The sequence below is a fragment of the Lutjanus erythropterus genome, chromosome 20, assembly GCF_056507025.1.
Source record: "Lutjanus erythropterus isolate fLutEry1 chromosome 20, fLutEry1.hap2, whole genome shotgun sequence".
Lineage (NCBI taxonomy): Eukaryota > Metazoa > Chordata > Actinopteri > Lutjaniformes > Lutjanidae > Lutjanus > Lutjanus erythropterus.
Genome location: NC_139336.1, coordinates 5,945,889 through 5,963,375, shown reverse-complemented (window position 1 = coordinate 5,963,375; position 17,487 = coordinate 5,945,889). Strand labels below are relative to the sequence as shown.

General features: G+C 39.1%; 1 protein-coding gene across 6 annotated transcripts in view; it reads right to left on the bottom strand.

Annotated features, from left to right (window-relative positions):
- The window catches only part of tcf4 (transcription factor 4), a 326,144-nt gene that overhangs the window by 158,391 nt on the left and 150,266 nt on the right, over positions 1-17,487 (bottom strand). For all 6 annotated transcript variants that reach the window (XM_084746695.1, XM_084746697.1, XM_084746698.1 and 3 more), the window contains one exon: positions 15,378-15,436. In XM_084746695.1, the coding sequence (XP_084602821.1) occupies positions 15,378-15,436 (59 nt within the window). The remainder of the gene's footprint in view (positions 1-15,377; positions 15,437-17,487) is intronic.

Genomic DNA, 17,487 nt, shown 5'->3' with positions numbered 1-17,487 from the left:
GAGTAATGCCTGGCCTCCATACTGACACATTCCTCAGATCTGCGGAAAAACTGTATATTGAGAGAGAGAGACAGATACAAAGAGGGAGAAAGCAACGCAACAGGAGTCAGAGAGACAAAAAGAAGAAAAAGGACGATCAGTGTCAATCACTCGTCTCAGCCTGATGAAAGCCACCTGTTCATGAGGAGGCGCGTGCTTCAGAGATTTCATCATTAGCATAACCACTGCCCCTAAAACTGCCATATAAGGAAAATTTCATTCACAAAAATATAACCAAAGGAGAAAGCAGAGCTTCAAGTCATGTTTTGGAAACCAGCAGACAAAAACTTAACAAGACAAATTCAGCAGTGTTAGTGCTTATTAGAGGACCAGAAACAATTTGAAAATATTAACAGCTGTCAACAATCAGAGCAACGCTGTGCACCGAGAAGACAGTAAAATAATGATCTGACACAAGGCGCTAAGGCGCTCTTTCTAAATCAAAGCAGTCCATAACTATTATGAGAGGTAGTCATGCAACATTCACTGAGGTATTAGGTAAGAGCATATTATAGCCTACAGTAGTCGATGTTACACTGTCAGGTGTTATAACAGAAGATGATTTTAAACTGCAGGAAGACCCTGAGGCAGCTGTCAGAGAATTCTCCTACTGAACTGTAGAAGTTGCTGTGACGGAAAATGACAATAAAATCATAAAATCCCCCCCAAAAAAACTCTCAGTAAATCTACAGCCATGATAATGATGATGATCTAGTGAGCAGAATATGAGTTTTGCATCAGTTTTGTCTTCAATTCAAACAAGTTTTTGTTTTCTTCACGTGAAGAATAGCAGCCTCTCTGAGACAGATCTGGAACACTCGGGAATTGTGAGAAAATTGTCAAATGGCATGATTTTCTGAAGTCGCTCGTATGCACCACTTAAGAGCAGATCAGTTCCTACAAGTGGCTCTTGCATGAGGCCTGCTCGTCTTGCCTGTGGAAACTAAAAGAAGTAACTGGAAACTGTGGCTTTTATGCCCTTGGTGTGAAGTTGTTTTGTTTTTTTTAAGACCCTTCCTTCGTCCTCCACACATGCGCTTGCACACACACGCAAGGACACACACAACCACTCCAGACAAACTAATGCTTAGAAAAAAAAACATTCTGAGAAGCATTAATTTACTACTTGAAAAAATTAGCTCAATTTACATTTGAAAATGAAAAATAAAGTGCCGTAGACTAAAAAAAAAAACAAACAAAAAACACTGCACTCTGTATGCTGCTGCTGCGCTGTCATTTATTGTGTGAATGACAAAAAAGCTGAAGTGAAATGAATTAAAACTGGGTGTCCTTACTTTTGTCCAAAGTGGGGAAACCACCAAAAGGGCACCACCGTAATAAAAACTACTGTTTACCATAGAGACAGAATGAATTCAGTTGAGGGAGTATGCTCTACTATTCTCAGTTTAGCCCTGGAGGCATTGCAGCCCTGACAGCTTCTGGCCCGTGTTGCAGCACACCGGTCGACACTTACATTCAAGATTGGGGACTAATGGATTACATGTAACGGGATTAGAATACAAGAAAAGGTCATTTTATTCCCATATACTTATAAGAAATGAGTAGTAATAAAATTATAGTTACATTTAGTAAAAAATAAGGGTTACTAGTAAGATTACAATTTTAGAATACATACAGTAACTTCTAACGTTGCTACACAGACCAACCGCAAATATTAGCTACACAAATCAACCGCATATGTTAGCTACACAGACGTTGTTAACTTTAGTTACACAGACAAACCACTAAAGTTAGCTGCACAGACCAAACATTCACTTTACTTATACAGGCTAACCGCTAAAGTTAGCTACACAAACCAACTGCTAAAGTTTGCCACCCAGAACAACTATGAATGTTGGCTACAAAGACAAAATGTCAACTATAGTTAGACAGACCAAATGCTAAAGTAAGCTACACAGACAAACTGCTAACATTAGAGGTAATCCAATAGTAATCGAGTTACAGTTAGGTTACTGAGAAAATTTTTTAACAGGTAATTAGTAATTGTACCAGAATACATTTTTAAGTCTGTGTGACAGTGGATTTTGTTCCCCATTTTTTTTTTACAGTGGAGTCACATTAACAGGTATATTATGGCTACATGTCAAACAACAAACCACAGCACAAATAATACATAAGAACAGAAATAACTACAGGCAGTTAGACAGAGAGGTAGAGCTAGAGACCAGAGGACTCACTCTGTCTGCAGAGAGCTTTAGAGGTCAGAGGTCAGTGTGTTTGGAGAACCCTCAGAGTGTTTAAAGGAGCAGTTCAGCTCATCGAGGACTGGTAATGAAGGGTGAACAGGAGGCCGAGGATGACACACCTGCTACTGTTCCAGCAGAGCAGCTACCTGTCAGTCATGTAGCTGATGCCGAGTGGAGCTGCAGCGCTTTGAGAGAGAGTAAATGTATGGATATGGAATACTGTACATATCTACATACATGTGCTTTATTATAAAGTGTGTGTGTGTGTGCGTGTGTGTGTGTGTGTGTGTCTTCTTTAATAGGTAAATTCATCTTCTAAGCTCTTCTGAAACCTCACAGAGCTTCAAAACGGAGCCTTCAGCACTTTTTACTGACTGATGTGTGAATGCATGTGAGAGTGTGCGTGCGTGTGTGAAGGGTTAAAGGCTTTTTTTTTTCATGTTGCATTCCACCAGAACCTCACATCCAGACTGCTGCTGCCTCAGCTGTAGCTGCCGGCCCACGACCAACCTACTGATCTGTGAGGCGATAACTGGATGACAGGCATGCTTTGGTGTGGCTGAGAGCGTGTGTGTGTGTGTGTGTGTGTGTGTGTGTGTGCAGCCGACACAGTGGCTTTGGCTTGAATGAACGACAGAGCAAGAAAGAAGAGGAAAAATTGAGAGGGAAAAAAACAGATGAAAAACAGAAAGATAAGAAGATAAAAGGAGTGAGAGAGAGGATGAGAGACAATAAAAGAGAGTGGTAATGTGTGTGAGAGAGATAGCGAGTGTGTGTGAGAGACGGAGAGGAAGAGAGGGTGAGTGATAGGGGGAAGATCATCCTCTCCCATCCCTTCATCCAGATGATGTGGGTTTTTCTGCTTATGTAGACAGAATGTTCCTTTAGATAGCTTTAGATAGCAGCCACAGAAGCCACACAGTGTAAGTGTGTGTGTGTGTGTTTGTGTGTGTGTGTGTGTGTGTATTGGCTGTATATTATACTGCCCATGAGGGTGTTTGTGCTGTGGTTATGGGAGTTAAGGTGATACTCTCAGCAGCAGTGAAGCCACAGAAATGCCCATAAAACGAGGGAAGAGCAAACAACATACTGATGATCACCAGCAGTGGAGCAAAAAATGTCATGTTCTGTCCCGAGGGTGGCGCTAAAGGAAAGGTCATGGAATCACTCATGTCTAAAGGGTTCATCCTCTGGGGAACAGGATGAAGATCAGTACATGATAAAAAAAAATATGTGTCCAGATAGATATAGATAGCAGAGGTGTGGATGTAATTTTCTGAATCAACTACCAGTAACATTATTCATTCTCAGCACATTATGTTACTGAGCTCCAGTTGGGGAAACTGATACCAAATATAATTTTGTTCGCCTACAAGAACTATGCAGCAATGAAGTTGCATGAAGAACGGTAAGTTGAGGCTAAGTTGTTAAAATGGGGGTGGGGGGGTGGGGGGTGGGGGGGTTGTGGCTGTGGCGGGCCCTTTCTGTGCGGAGTTTGCATGTTCTCCTCGTATCCGTGTGGGCTGTCTCTGGTTATTCCGGCATCCTCCCACAGTCCAACGACATGCAGCATAATAGGTTAATTGATAACTCTACATTGCCTGTAGATGTGTCAGCCCTGTGATGAACCGGCAATATGTCCAGGGTGTACCCCGCCTCTCGCCCAGTGTCAGCTGGGATAGGCTCCAGCCTCCCCCGTGACCCGTCAGGATAAGCGGTTCTGGATGATAGATGGAGGTCTCAAAACTGTGGGCTGGACTTGGGAGTTGATTTGGGACTAACCTGTCATGACTTGGGACTTGATTTAGGTCTCGACTCTGCTTGAACCATTAAAAGAATGACTTGATCCCACCTTTGACAGATCTGGATAGTTCTTGTGAGGAAAAAATGAAGAAAAAAAGTATCTTGCAGGAGTGTCAGAAGGTCAACAAAACAAAAATCCAGATCTCATTTGTTAAATCCACACACAAACAGTAATGTAAAAACAACAGTTTGTGGTTTCATGGCGAGTTACTACGATGGAACTCCCAAGGTATTGCTGGATTAATTCGTGTTGAACTTCTGAGTTAATTTCTGATTTCCAAGGCGCATTACCAATCAAAGAAAATCAAAATGCCTCTGGATGTAAATGGATAGACCTTCAAGGAATCAGAGCAATGCAACACATGACGTAAGTTAAACTTACCAAATCCTGTCGAACATGCGGCAAACAAATCTATTTTCATCTTGTAGAGACAATATACCATATTATTTGATACTGATGTGATAAGGGATTGAACAGAAAGGCAGCTATTGAAACGAAAATGCCTCAGTGGCCGATAAGGTCATATTCCTCTACAGTCATTGTAACAATCTGCCCCATATTAGATAAATGATGTGATGTGATTTGGCCAATGAGATCCAGGACGGTTTGAAAACTGTAATCACCAGAGCAAATAGAGCTCATAGACTCGTCTGGTTCCAAGGCTATGCTGCAACTATTCCTTGAAGAACAACAGCTCAGGCCCCATTCAACAATCTCATTCACTGTAATGAATTTCGGCCACAAAAACCATTTGGTTCGGGTTTGGAAAAGATGTTTGTCATGTTAAAAGAAGCTAAAGTTGACTGTGAGGGGACCGAATGTGAGCAGCAGTCTCTGGTGTCAACGTTAGACACTTTGTACGCCCAAACATTCACCTAATCATCCTCACTACGAAGTGTTGTGTTGCTGTAACAATGTCAAGCTAATGCCTCCTCAGACACAACAGGCATTATTCACGACTGCAAGGGGTCCCTGTCAGGAAAACATTAACACAAGTTGTTTTAGACATTTGATCAAACTATCAATGCCAGCTGTTTTTCTAATGAAAACAGACACATCAGCGCAAATTAGCCAAAGACTGTATCTCTCTGACAGGTGTAAAAATGCTCATGACATGTGATAACTGAGCTTTAAAGTAACTGTCAAGTCAATTACAGTGTGAGACTCAGTGCGATGTCACTCTGCAGAAGATCAGTAACTCTTAATGCAGAAACAGGAAAAGAGAGCTGCTGAGCTCCATCTGATGTGATCAGAAACTCCAGATTGGACCTGAATAATGCTGATTTGTCAACTGCTGTCACAATACCTCTAGTGTAAACAGGAACTACATTAAAATGTGTGTATGGACAGCGGAAACAATCATTTCAAGTGAAATAATAGAAATGAAAAAGAGTTTCATTTCTGATGTCACATGAAATGAAATAACAGTCCTTTTCCGTCCCTGGTGTTTTGAGTGTATTCATGCCACCTTCAGCCAGCAGACGATGGTTTTTGGAGGGTGTTTTGGATGTTTTTAGGGGAGCAGAGCTAGCTGATGGGGGGTTGGGCTGGTACCTTGGCAGGAGGCCACATTTCCCAGCCCCCACCACCACCCATTTGCAGCTAGGAGAGAATCACCAGCCAGACCCAGTCAGCTCTCCAGTTTACACACGATGCAAGCAGCCAGTTCACACCAAATACAAATCTGCATTATTGTTACTGAGGAGAAAAGACTCTGTTGTGCAGAAAACAAACACAAAGGGAATAATACTGCTCTTCTGGACAGAACAGTCCTCGGACCATTACACACTATCGGACAATCCAGCCATCCATTGAAGACAGATGCACAGATGAATGAACATACAAACTCTACATGGAGGGACAGGTTTGAACCACGTACCTGAGATAACAATACAATCAAAAAAATACTTTTAAAGGCATCTACACCATTTACAACAAAGACCAAAATCAGTATATCAGATCATATCATATGACATGACAATAAATCCTGTGTACTGAAAAAAAATCTCAATCAATAACCATGTAAAAATGAATGAATGGATGAATAAATAAATAAATAAATAAATAACCCAGATCATACCACTGAATTTATCTAATGAAACCAGTACTAATAGAATTATTTCTCCATTAAAAAAAGATTGAAATAATCTGAAACAATTTGAACCCTTAACTGAACGTACGTCCAACAGAAATCCAGGAGACACTTAACATTTTCCAAACCAGTTTTTACACAACTGTAATTGAACCAAAGTGGGTGAAAATCAGAAAACTGAAATTTAGGACCATTACATTTTGACATCAAACATCCCAAAAGACAAAGTCAGCAATGAACGAGGCACCAATCCTTCTGTCTCAAAGTTTTATCTCTCTCTTCTGAGAAAGCGAAACCTTGAACTTATAGCAACAAGGTGTCTTAGTAATTCAGCAAAAGTTGTCACTCCCAAAGTGTTAAATACGACAGCTTGGTCAGTGACATATGCTTCAAAATGCAAGCTCTACACACCCCTCTAGTGTCAGTTTTGCAAATGCAGGTCGCTGTGGTCAAGTGAGCAATAATAAATATACAACGTCTGGATAGACTTTCAAAACAAAGGCTAGGTCAACTCACAAGTAAAACTAGGTGGAAAGTTTAAACAAAAAAACTTGCACAACAGAACCAATCCAGAGTCTTTGGCCGAGTTCACACAGCAGGTCTTAATGCTCAATTCCAATTTTTTACACAAATCCAATTTTGTTGTTTGGCGGTTCACATTACTTTTTAAATGTGATCTATATTTGACCTGCATTGATTCCCGTGTGAACAGTCCACGGCCCAGAACAGAACAAAATATCAGACACATATCCAATTTAGTACCATCTCTGAAAGCGACCCAGGTCGGATTTTAAAAAATCAGATTTCATGTGACTTGAGCTGTTCACACAGTCATGAAAAAATCAGACCTGGGTCGCACGTAGGCAAAAAGATCGGATTTGGGTCACATTTCACTGCCGTGTGAACTAAGCCTTTGAGGCAGATCTTCATATTGGGGCGGTGACATGCAGAGGCCATGTGTCTACCATCGAGTTGAGCATTGCTTCCTGTAAGGGGTGTCCTTGAAAAAATGTAAGGGGCGTAGGTTTGTCTGCCACTGCTCTCGCTGCCATTCGAGCAACAATTTTGCATGCAGAAATCTCGGCAGACACAAAAGTTTAGGCAACAAAAATAAATGTTGAGTTTGAGAAAAAGACCATGGTTTGGGGTACAATAAGTAAATTTGTTACATAAGTTCAGGTAAAAGTTCAATTTATCCAACTCTCTGGTTTACAGTCAAACACCTGCCAAACTAATGACACTCCCTGCAACATTTCGCTCTGAATCGCTGCCCACGTCTCAGATTTATGGGTGTGGAGCCAATCAGAGCATTGCATGTGGATAAGACGAAATTTGTAAATCAACTTACAGAAATCCTTTTTAAATCAACATGTGTCCTTGATTGATGTGACAAGTGTTAAAATGATGTCAGTGGAAAGGATTTGTCAGCAAGTGCCGACTGGTTAGGTCAAACTAGCCCCCCGCCCCTCTCTCTGATGCAGATAACATCAACCCAATGTCAGACTGAATAATGAAGTGAAAATGAAATGAAAGATCAGCCTGATTATCCAGCTAAATGTTTTGGAGCTCAGCTGGAGGAAATTTGCAGATTTGTGGTTGTGATTGAGCACGATAACAACATTATGATGCACAAAACTTAAACACTAAAACAAAAACTGGAGCCAAACTGTGGAACCAAAGCCTAAATTACCTCAAAACTCTGATGGTACAAATCTATTTGGTTTGGTCAGAGAGTTGTGGAATAAACTGGGGTCATTGGAAATCTTCCTGCTGTTAGCTCGTGAGCCCATCCTCCCTTCTAAGTGTTTTTTTTTTTTTCTTTCACTAACAGCCGAGGATGAAGCCAGAGGATTTTGGACTTCAGCCCAGCATGTAAATTTATCTGCCATTTCCAAACAATTTCCATCAGGAGCCATTCAGACTGTGTAACAGGATAATTTGACAGCAGCCCAGTAGGAAAATGGCCAGTGAGGCAGTAATGTTTGATTTATTTCATATTTTTGTCCTCTACGGTTTGCTGTAGCCTTGTACAAAGGCCACAGCTGGATATGAGAGGTGGTTATAAATAAAAGATCAGCTAGTTGGTGATAAATGGATGGATGGATGGATGGATGGATGGATGGATGAACGAGAGACTGATCAGTCAACAAATTGACTGCTAGATAAACAAATGAATATAGTTAAGGGCTGAATGGTGAATAAATGAGTGATCAGATGGCTGGATGAATTTATCAAATGACAAATAGATAACAGAACAAATGAATGAATGAATGTGTGAATAAAGGAGTGTTCGGGTGGAGGGACAGATAAATGTGGGGATGCACCGATACCAGCATCAGGTATCAGTCCGATACTGTCCTCACATACTCATACTCGTACTCATTAAATTACTCCGATACCTCACACCTGATACCACATCTCAAAAAGTAGCCACTCGATACAAGTAAACATCTAAAGAGCCGCCATGATGCAGAGTTCAAGGTGTTTGCTGATGCTTACCCTTTTTTTTCTGTATGCGCCATCATCATCAGCAAGAGACTCACTGCCCTCAACATCATCCACTAACGACCGCAGCAACTTTGGAAACTGTCCATAAAATTCAATGTAAGTCCATGAAAAACTGAAATAAATGCACAGAGTGGACCTGTAGACCGCAGCCAGCCGCTGTCCAATAAGTCCTGGCGGGTGTAAACTAGCTGAATGCCTCTGCAAATTAATCTGAAGACGAAGAAAATACACCGCCACCACCAGTCTGTAACCATCTTTTCTTGGTAATAAGCTGCTACAATTAATCTTTGTGTACTTAATCTTCACCAAAACAGCCTGACAGCACAGAACACGCAACTTCACTCTCTGGGGTTCACAGCAGGGTCAACAAAACTGTTGCACACATGGCACCACACTCATACCTGTCCCCCCTAAACAATGACAGGTAGGAACTAATTAGTGCGTAGACAAGAGGGACATGAATAAGAAACTACACATGTAAATGTGTGATTAAAATACTAGTTAAAATGCTGTGAATGATAATGAAACAATTATCATATATAACTACATTTATAATAGTAAACTTAATTCTACAAGTCCATAATAATGTTGTGAAATTATTATACTGAAATATATCACATACACAGTAAACTGTACAGCTTAAGAAGGAACACAAAATCAGTAAAGTAACTAACTACAAATAACTTAAACTTTAACTTGCATTAAACACATGGTTAGCATTGTGAAACGGCAGCAGTTTGGTCAGGTTTAGGCACACTAAACTACTTGATTAGGTTAAGGAAGAGATCTGGTTAAAATAAGTAAGTTAGGAGACAGAGGTGATGTGCATAAAAAAAAACTTGAATCTTTAAATAACTCAAGTGGCCCTTGTCCATACACAGAGCTGGCCTGGCTCTGGCTGGCACACTCTTTTCTTAAATTCTTCACAATAAAAGTCCTGTGTTGTTTTGTTATATAAATGCTTTTATTATGAAGCAGACAAATGTTTTCATTCAGGGTTTCATCAGCAGTAACTTAACACGACTCCTACACAGCTGAAAGTGAATATGAAACGGTAAAATAATGCAGATACCTGACTGAGAAACTACATTTCAAACCATAAAGATTCTGTTAGAAGCTACAAAAGTACTGTGAGCCGAACATAAAGAGACTTTGAGAAACGTCTTTTTCTCTGCTCTCCTGTGCACACATGGGCTGAGCATCACAACATTCTTGTTCCAGGTGGAGAGAGGAGGACCATCACGGCCCACGTGAAGGCAGGTCAGGCTCGCTTTGGCCCCACTCCAGGGTCGGTATATCTCGGGTGGGGCTCAGCACGATAATAGAAATGCAATTCGGTACAGTACAGTTTGGCTCAGTGCAGCCTCAGTCCTGGTGAGGACGGCCTGAGATCAGTGGATGGACAACCAAACACTTTTTATTGACTATAACAAGAAACTATCAACTATATTTGTAAATGAATAAATAAATGTGAATAAATGAATGTGTGATCAAATGAATCAATGAAAGAATAAATCTACCTAATGAATATATAAGTGAATGAATAAAATGAACTAACTAATGAATAAATGAATACATGAATGGTCAGATGGACTTAAGTATAACAGATTCATGCCTCCAGTTTCAAGGTTTTTCTTATGATGCTCGTCACCAGGTAGTTCCCACGAGTAGAATCAAAAGACATGAACTTTCCTTTATTCCTTGTCTTTTAAAGGACTTTTAAATTTATTCTAAGGTTTATGCTCTTGATTTAACGCTTTTCCTTATGATGTTGAGCACTGTTTTGTTTCACACATTTCAGGCTTCATGTCAACAAATTAAGGAGCCGTGTCAAATTTTAAGGTACAAAACTTCAAATTTGAAACTTGGATGTAAAATAAAAAATAAAAAATGAACTGGACAATCTGAATGAGTGAATGGATTAACAAATGAATTAAAGTATGAATACACAAAAAACTCTACTAAACAAATAATTAAATTAAATTAAAGACAAAATCAGAAAATACATAAATTAAAAACTGACCGTGTTAACAAATTACTGCAACAAAAGAAGTGACTAAATGAATCGAGTGAGAAACCGGTGAATGAGTGAATAAAACAGATGAGGAAGTGAACTAATTGAGGCCCAGGGAACAATTGAAACACATTCAAACTGGACCAGCAGCTATATTTAATTCAACCAGTGGAAAGACGTGTGCATTGCAAACTATTCCAGTACAACTGACACACTTGGCATGAGGCAGATATGACCGGCATGTTCTCTCTCTCTTTGTGTGTGCGTGCGTGTGTGTGTGTGTGTGTGTGTGTGTGCGTCTTTGTTCACAAGGTTGTCAGGGCCAAATTCTGTCCTCGTAACAGAAAGGAAAAGATCAAAACCAAAAAGGCAGGAAGGTCTTTTTAGCCCTAAAGTCTGAAAACTACTACGAGTCCTTCAAACACCACACTGGGATTTTCGCTTCCCTTTAGTTTCCTTCACTCCACTTTCTGTCTCCTCTTCATTCACAAGGCTCGACAGTAACGGTTGCCCAGTTGCCCCGGGCAACCAGATTTGGCCCACCGTCAATCATTTTATTTGGTTTGATCGGCCCTGTTGGCAGCCACTTCTCCTGTTATTAGACAGAACCTCTGTGTCCCTCATCGCTGACGCTCATCTCAACAACACAAAGAGTCTTGTTAAGACAAGGAGGGAAAAAATGGATTATGTGAAGATTATATTTGAACATAAAATCCAGCAGATCCAGTTTAACATATAAATATCCCCATTTTGTCAACAAACAAGAAAGAGACACAGAACCTCGTGTTCTCTCTTTATACTCGTCTTACACCGACATCAGACTACACAAGAATGTATGTAACTCTTATGATTACCTGATGTGACACAGGCACCAGCTCAAAAGGTTAAAATATTGACCAGTCATAATTCATGAATGATATGAGAAACATAGGTGGTCTTTAAAGTCCAGGGACCTACAACAAATGTTCATTCATTGTCATCCAGTGGTGAAGCTGGGCTCTAACTTAAATTATTAGTTATTATTGTTTTTCATTTTTATTTTTGTTTTTATGACAGTTTAGTCTCAGTTTAGTTTTTATTGTTTAAAAGTGTTTTTCAAAAATTTCAGTCAGCAGGTTATTTGTTCATTTTTAACAGGGGGACCTGCCCTAACCCTATATGGAAAAACTCTATCTGTAGTCACGTCTCCCCTAAAATATTTGACAGCAATTTACCCTTCTCAAGTCCCACCCGTTTTTGCTATCTGTTCCAATAACAGTTGAGCCACCTTAGTACCTGGTGGAACCTTGATCAACTCTTCTTTCCTGTTTCCTGAAATGCTATGTAATGAAATGATTTAACTTAACTAACTACTGATGTAGATTAGCTAGCAAGTTAGCAAGTGTTTTGCTAACAGTGAAAAAAAAAAACAACAACATTTTTTTTGAACAATGAACTATAACTAGCTTTTTAATGACTGATGTAGATTTATTAGCTAGATAGAAGTCTTAGTAACATTGGCTATCAGATGCAACTAGCTAGTGAATGACTGATGTAGATTAGCTAGCTAGTTAGCTATAGTGCTTTTTCTTTCTTTTTTTTTAAATTGTGGCTGTATGTTGCTTTTACAGGTCCCCAACAACATCTTTTAACTGTCTTCAAAATGTGGATTTCTCTTCAACACAGTCTAGCATATCATAGCATATCTAAGAAGAGGAAGCAGTAAAGGAGAAAGTTGAACAAGGTTCTAAAAGGGGCGGGACTTAGGAAGGGTCACTTACAAATCCATCTGCTACCTCAACACGACGGACAGCACCATGGATTTACCAACACACAGCACAGTTTGACTACAGATATGTCAGAGCCATGGTCGGAGCCACAGATTCTTACTGTCACAAACCTCAGTCAGATAAAGGATCAATAAGTCAGACATACCAGACTGACTTATTCAAATAAAAAATGGCAAGTAAACAAGGGGGATACATTCTGGCCATTTTGCTCCTCAAATTGCCAGCCTGGTGTTTGACTACAGCCTGAGTAAACACAGTGACATTCCATTTTTTCAAAAGACTGATATCTCAATTGGGAATACATTTTAATTCATACAAAATAATTAAAATTTAAAGCTACATTTGCAGTATTCTCTCACATTATTACTATAAAAATGTTGTATAGTAGGGTATACATGAAACATCAGAAGTATTATTGGAGAAGTATTGCTGCAGCTATTAAAGTTGTATTGTACAGTAACTTGTATATATCTGAATTATTAAGCTGTTAAATGTAATTCCCCTGATCTGAAACATCTTGTTCTGAAAAGGTAAACACAGCTTCATATATAATTATAATCTCTAACATCGTTCAGCACAACTTTGATTTTCCTAAACACGGGAATGCACTTCTTTGATAAGCCTTAATTAATAGATGTTCAAGACTAAAGGAAAAATAAATCCATATAACATCAGACTCAGTCAACATGTCCAACAGCCTGCGCTCGAATGGAACGTATGTGATCATTCAATTTCAAAAACCTTGAGGTGGTCATCAAATTACAACCAGCACATCAAGCCTGTCTCTGTTTAATATTCCACCAGCAGAATCCAACACCAACATCTGTATATTTTCTTAATTATCAACCTGCATCTTTCTCGTGGATGCATATGGTCCATGAGAACTGAGCGGGAAGATCACAGTGGAGATTCAGTACCCAGCCTCTACCAAAGTCCTCGCAACACCTGGCGCTGCCACTGACAAACAAATACTCATTTCGTAAAAGAATATTTTAAAGTTTAAAAGAATAATTCTTTGTTTTATCAAGTTGGGAATATGCGGTTATGTTTGACATCTCACTGGATAACATAGAAATATAAAAAATATGTAACAGCTGTTGTTTTTGGTAGTCCTGAGGATGACTGACACATAAGTTTTTATTGTGTGAACTTTAAAAAGCTGATGATGCTACATAATAAAACAATGACATTACCTGTTAGTGCTGCTACCTGCATGATTTAAAGACTTCCAAAAAGTTGCAGGCAACAATATCTGCAACCAAGTGAAAGACCGCTTTAAAGCTGTCTCTTCTTATATGCTGGTATTGTTATTATTATGATGATGATGATTATTATTATTGTCAAAATGATTATTATTATTATTATTATTATTATTATTATTATTATTATTATTATTATTATGCTCGATAAATTGGCCCAGAAGCAATGAGCACAGATCAAACAATAATGGGCCCAAAACTGGGAAACACCACGGGAGATAATGTTTCTTTTCGAGCTAAAATTCCCAAACACAGTTACTATAATCACCAGTCCAGTGCCAACTTTAACTCATCTTCATCTTTTAAGCATACACGTAAACATATCCAATCAATGTGATTAGAGGCGACTAGCTAATCCCGTTCATCATATAAAAAACACACTTGACTATTAGCTTGGAGGTTGTATTAACTAATAGAGCGGTGGGAGTTGGCTGTTTTGATTTTAGTTGGCAAGACACCAAGAGTCATCACCGACCAGAGGTATGGACGTCACAGATTTAATGACTTTAGACGCAACTTGACAAAATCAAAAAACTACTTGCAGCTCGACTCCACTACGACTTGAATATCCGTTGTACTTGATACCTTCCCCTAAGCCCAAGGATCAAAAAGTATGTTGTAAGTGTGTATCCATGAATCAATTCATTTCCCTTCATTTTCCAAACTAACTAAAGTTAACACTGTCCTTTCTCAGTAAGTCCACACTTGACTTTGTTTAAACCAAACTGACAGCATCTAAGTTATGTTACTGAGCTCCGGTGGGAAAAAAATGATACCAAAGACAGTTTTGTTTGAGTAGTTGGCAACAAAAATTACGTGCAACAACTTCCAACTTTGTTTGATATCTGAATTTGCACAAAAAACGGTAAGTCAAGACTCCGTTGACTTGGGATTTGAACATTTTGTCTTGAGACTTGACTCAGAGCTTAAGCGCAAAGACTTGAGACTTACTTTTGACAAGCAAAACAATGATTTGGTCTCACTTCTGTCAACAACCACAAAACTCACGCGTGCTCCATAATGCGCCATATTCTCGACGCCACATCCACCTTCAACGATCCAATCAAATTTAAGGACCTGATTTAAATCCCTCTTGAAACTCCAGACCCCATTTTCCATTTTACTGGGAAAAAAATCAGGTTGCCGAAACTTTGCTTCACCATAACTAGTCACATGTGCCACCCTGAATAAATTTCAGTGAACCACAAAAACCAGTAGGTGTCTATCAACAGCACTGCTTCACTCTACTCTGCTCCACACTTTTAGAGAGGAAACTATAAATGACTACAGGTTAACAAAGAAGAAATTAGCTACATGCTAAATTCTGCTTTATAATATGCTTCATATTGATTGAAGAAATATAAACGCAAACCAGAATTTTTTCATCTGCAGGATGTCAGTGTTCTTGCATTGCTCAGCCTGTGTGCTTGTTGACTTTACTTGTCCACTTCTACACAACTGTTCACACTTACTAAAATCCAGTGTGAGGGGATGAAGAGTCAGGTGCTTAAATCCCTCGTCCCTGGCACTGAACATCCTCTACCACTGACCTCAAGATCAAATCCAAACAGAGCGCGCTCTCCTCTGTCTCCCTCAGTATGTTTACGACTCGCAGACAATAAAGCACTGAAGCAAAGCGACACACTCAGCCGACTTTTTATAAAAGAAGACACAGGGGGACTGACCTGGTGGCAGTGTGGGTTGGACTCTCTGCCGTACGAGTACGAACTCCTCTCTGTTTTACCTGCAGGGGGGTGACAAAAAGAAAAGAGAAGGGGCAGTTAGCAGAGAGAATCAAACCCATGTCTTCACTGAAAATCCATTCACTGCAGTGGGAAAAAAAATCATCCATTCATTTATCTGTGAAACCAGTAGAATTACAGAGTCAGCAGGTTAGAATATTTATTGATTCATTCATAAAAACAGGACAAAAATCATACAACGTATTAAAATGTAACTAACCATTCATTCCTTCATTTAAGAAATCATTTTAATAGCACACAGATTACTTAAAATTTCAGTATAACAACTATAAAATGTGAGGACAACAACAAATAGAATCATTGCAGTTCACAAGTCCACATTAATTAACACATACTGACTGGCTGCTTCATTCATTTCAGTAATAAGAAATGTATGATTATTTATGCATTTGCATCAATCCAGGCATCAGTTCATGGATTAGTTCAAACTGAATTTCATTTTTCACTTAAGCACACTACTAAAAGTTAAATTCAATCAACAGATGGGAAATGGGGCTACTTAAAGTAAATAGGATGGTCAGTTATTGATTTTATTCATTCATTCATCAATTCATCCATTCATTTGTTTTATTCATTACTCATTACTCAATTATTACATACTAATTTCTCTGAAAATTGCCCCAAAATTTTATTATTTCCGTCTATATGTTTTTGATTAGGGGTAAAAACAAACGTCCCATTAAATGAACAATAGTGTGAATTCTGATGGATTTGTTTACCTGCCGGGGCCATATTCCACCTGAACATCAAAGACGTATTTCAGTCTTTCTTTCATTCATTTACAGCACCATTCATTCATTCATACATTTTGTTAAGGCGACACAGTAGAAAGATTTGCAGTCGAGAACAGCCAAAGCCACTTTTCATGATCAGAGTCTTCACAGTGTGTGTTCTGTATCTGCTCGCTGATCTCACAGCACAACAAAACGGACATCTGCTACGCCTGCAATGCATAGATGTATATACAGAGAGCTTTGAAAAAATAAACATTTACCCTCGACACTTTCCTTCAGGTGTAAATTTAGCTTCTTTGCATGCAGTCAAAACAAACTAAATATGAGGCAGGGTATATAGTTGTCAGAATAGAAACATCTAGAAACCAAGAAAGATGAAACATGTCTTAGATCACACAGTATGTTAAAGACGAACATCCCTCTACATTCAACCTGGAGTAGACTGAACAAAATCTCCCCTCTCTGGTGATCTACACGAGAAAATCAGCTCAAGATACCGCTGTCTTGTCTGTGCTGATATACTACATCAACCCTTCTGAAGGTTTGCCATGTATGGTATTGTTCTGCTCTGTCCTCCCTTTCTCCCATTGGACAATTGTTAGTCCATGGAGACTCATTACTCTACTTGCTAGGCAACTGACACTACCGAAGAACCGCCTAGACTTCACTTTATTTTGCGACGTTGCTCACACTGTAATTTACCCATCTATCAAATGGGATGCATTGCATTGTGGGATACTTAGGAAGACGCAACACATGCCTGTTCCATTGTGGGAATTTCTTCATAGAGTACTGTTTAAAAGTTTGGAATATGTTTTTCTTCTTTTCTTCAATACTTTTTATTTTAAAATGGATAAAAACAATATAATTCAGACGCCACATGTATTATCTGCATTTGACATAGTTGAGGTCGACGTCACTGAAGTGTTGCAGGAGGGGAGATTACTTATTATCTACCAAATGCCTTTTGATTTTGAACTTGTTTTCCAACCCGGAAAAGCGCGAGTGATTCGAGATCATTAATCAATCAAACAGCATTTAAAAACTGCGCTCTAAATACTTTGGGAACCTGTTTTTCTGTGGGCCTTCGCTGAATAGGTTTAAGCTGTGGTTTGTCAGTCATAGCATGGTAAGTCCATAGGTCCATAGTGCTAACCCAAAACTAAATTTCTATCTCAGTTTTAAAGTTTGAAGAATAGCTTTGCTCGAGAAACATGCTCTAGCATTACCATGCACTCAAAATTTAAACAGCAATCTTCAACATTTAAATCAACACAGATTTTGATGATCTTTCACCA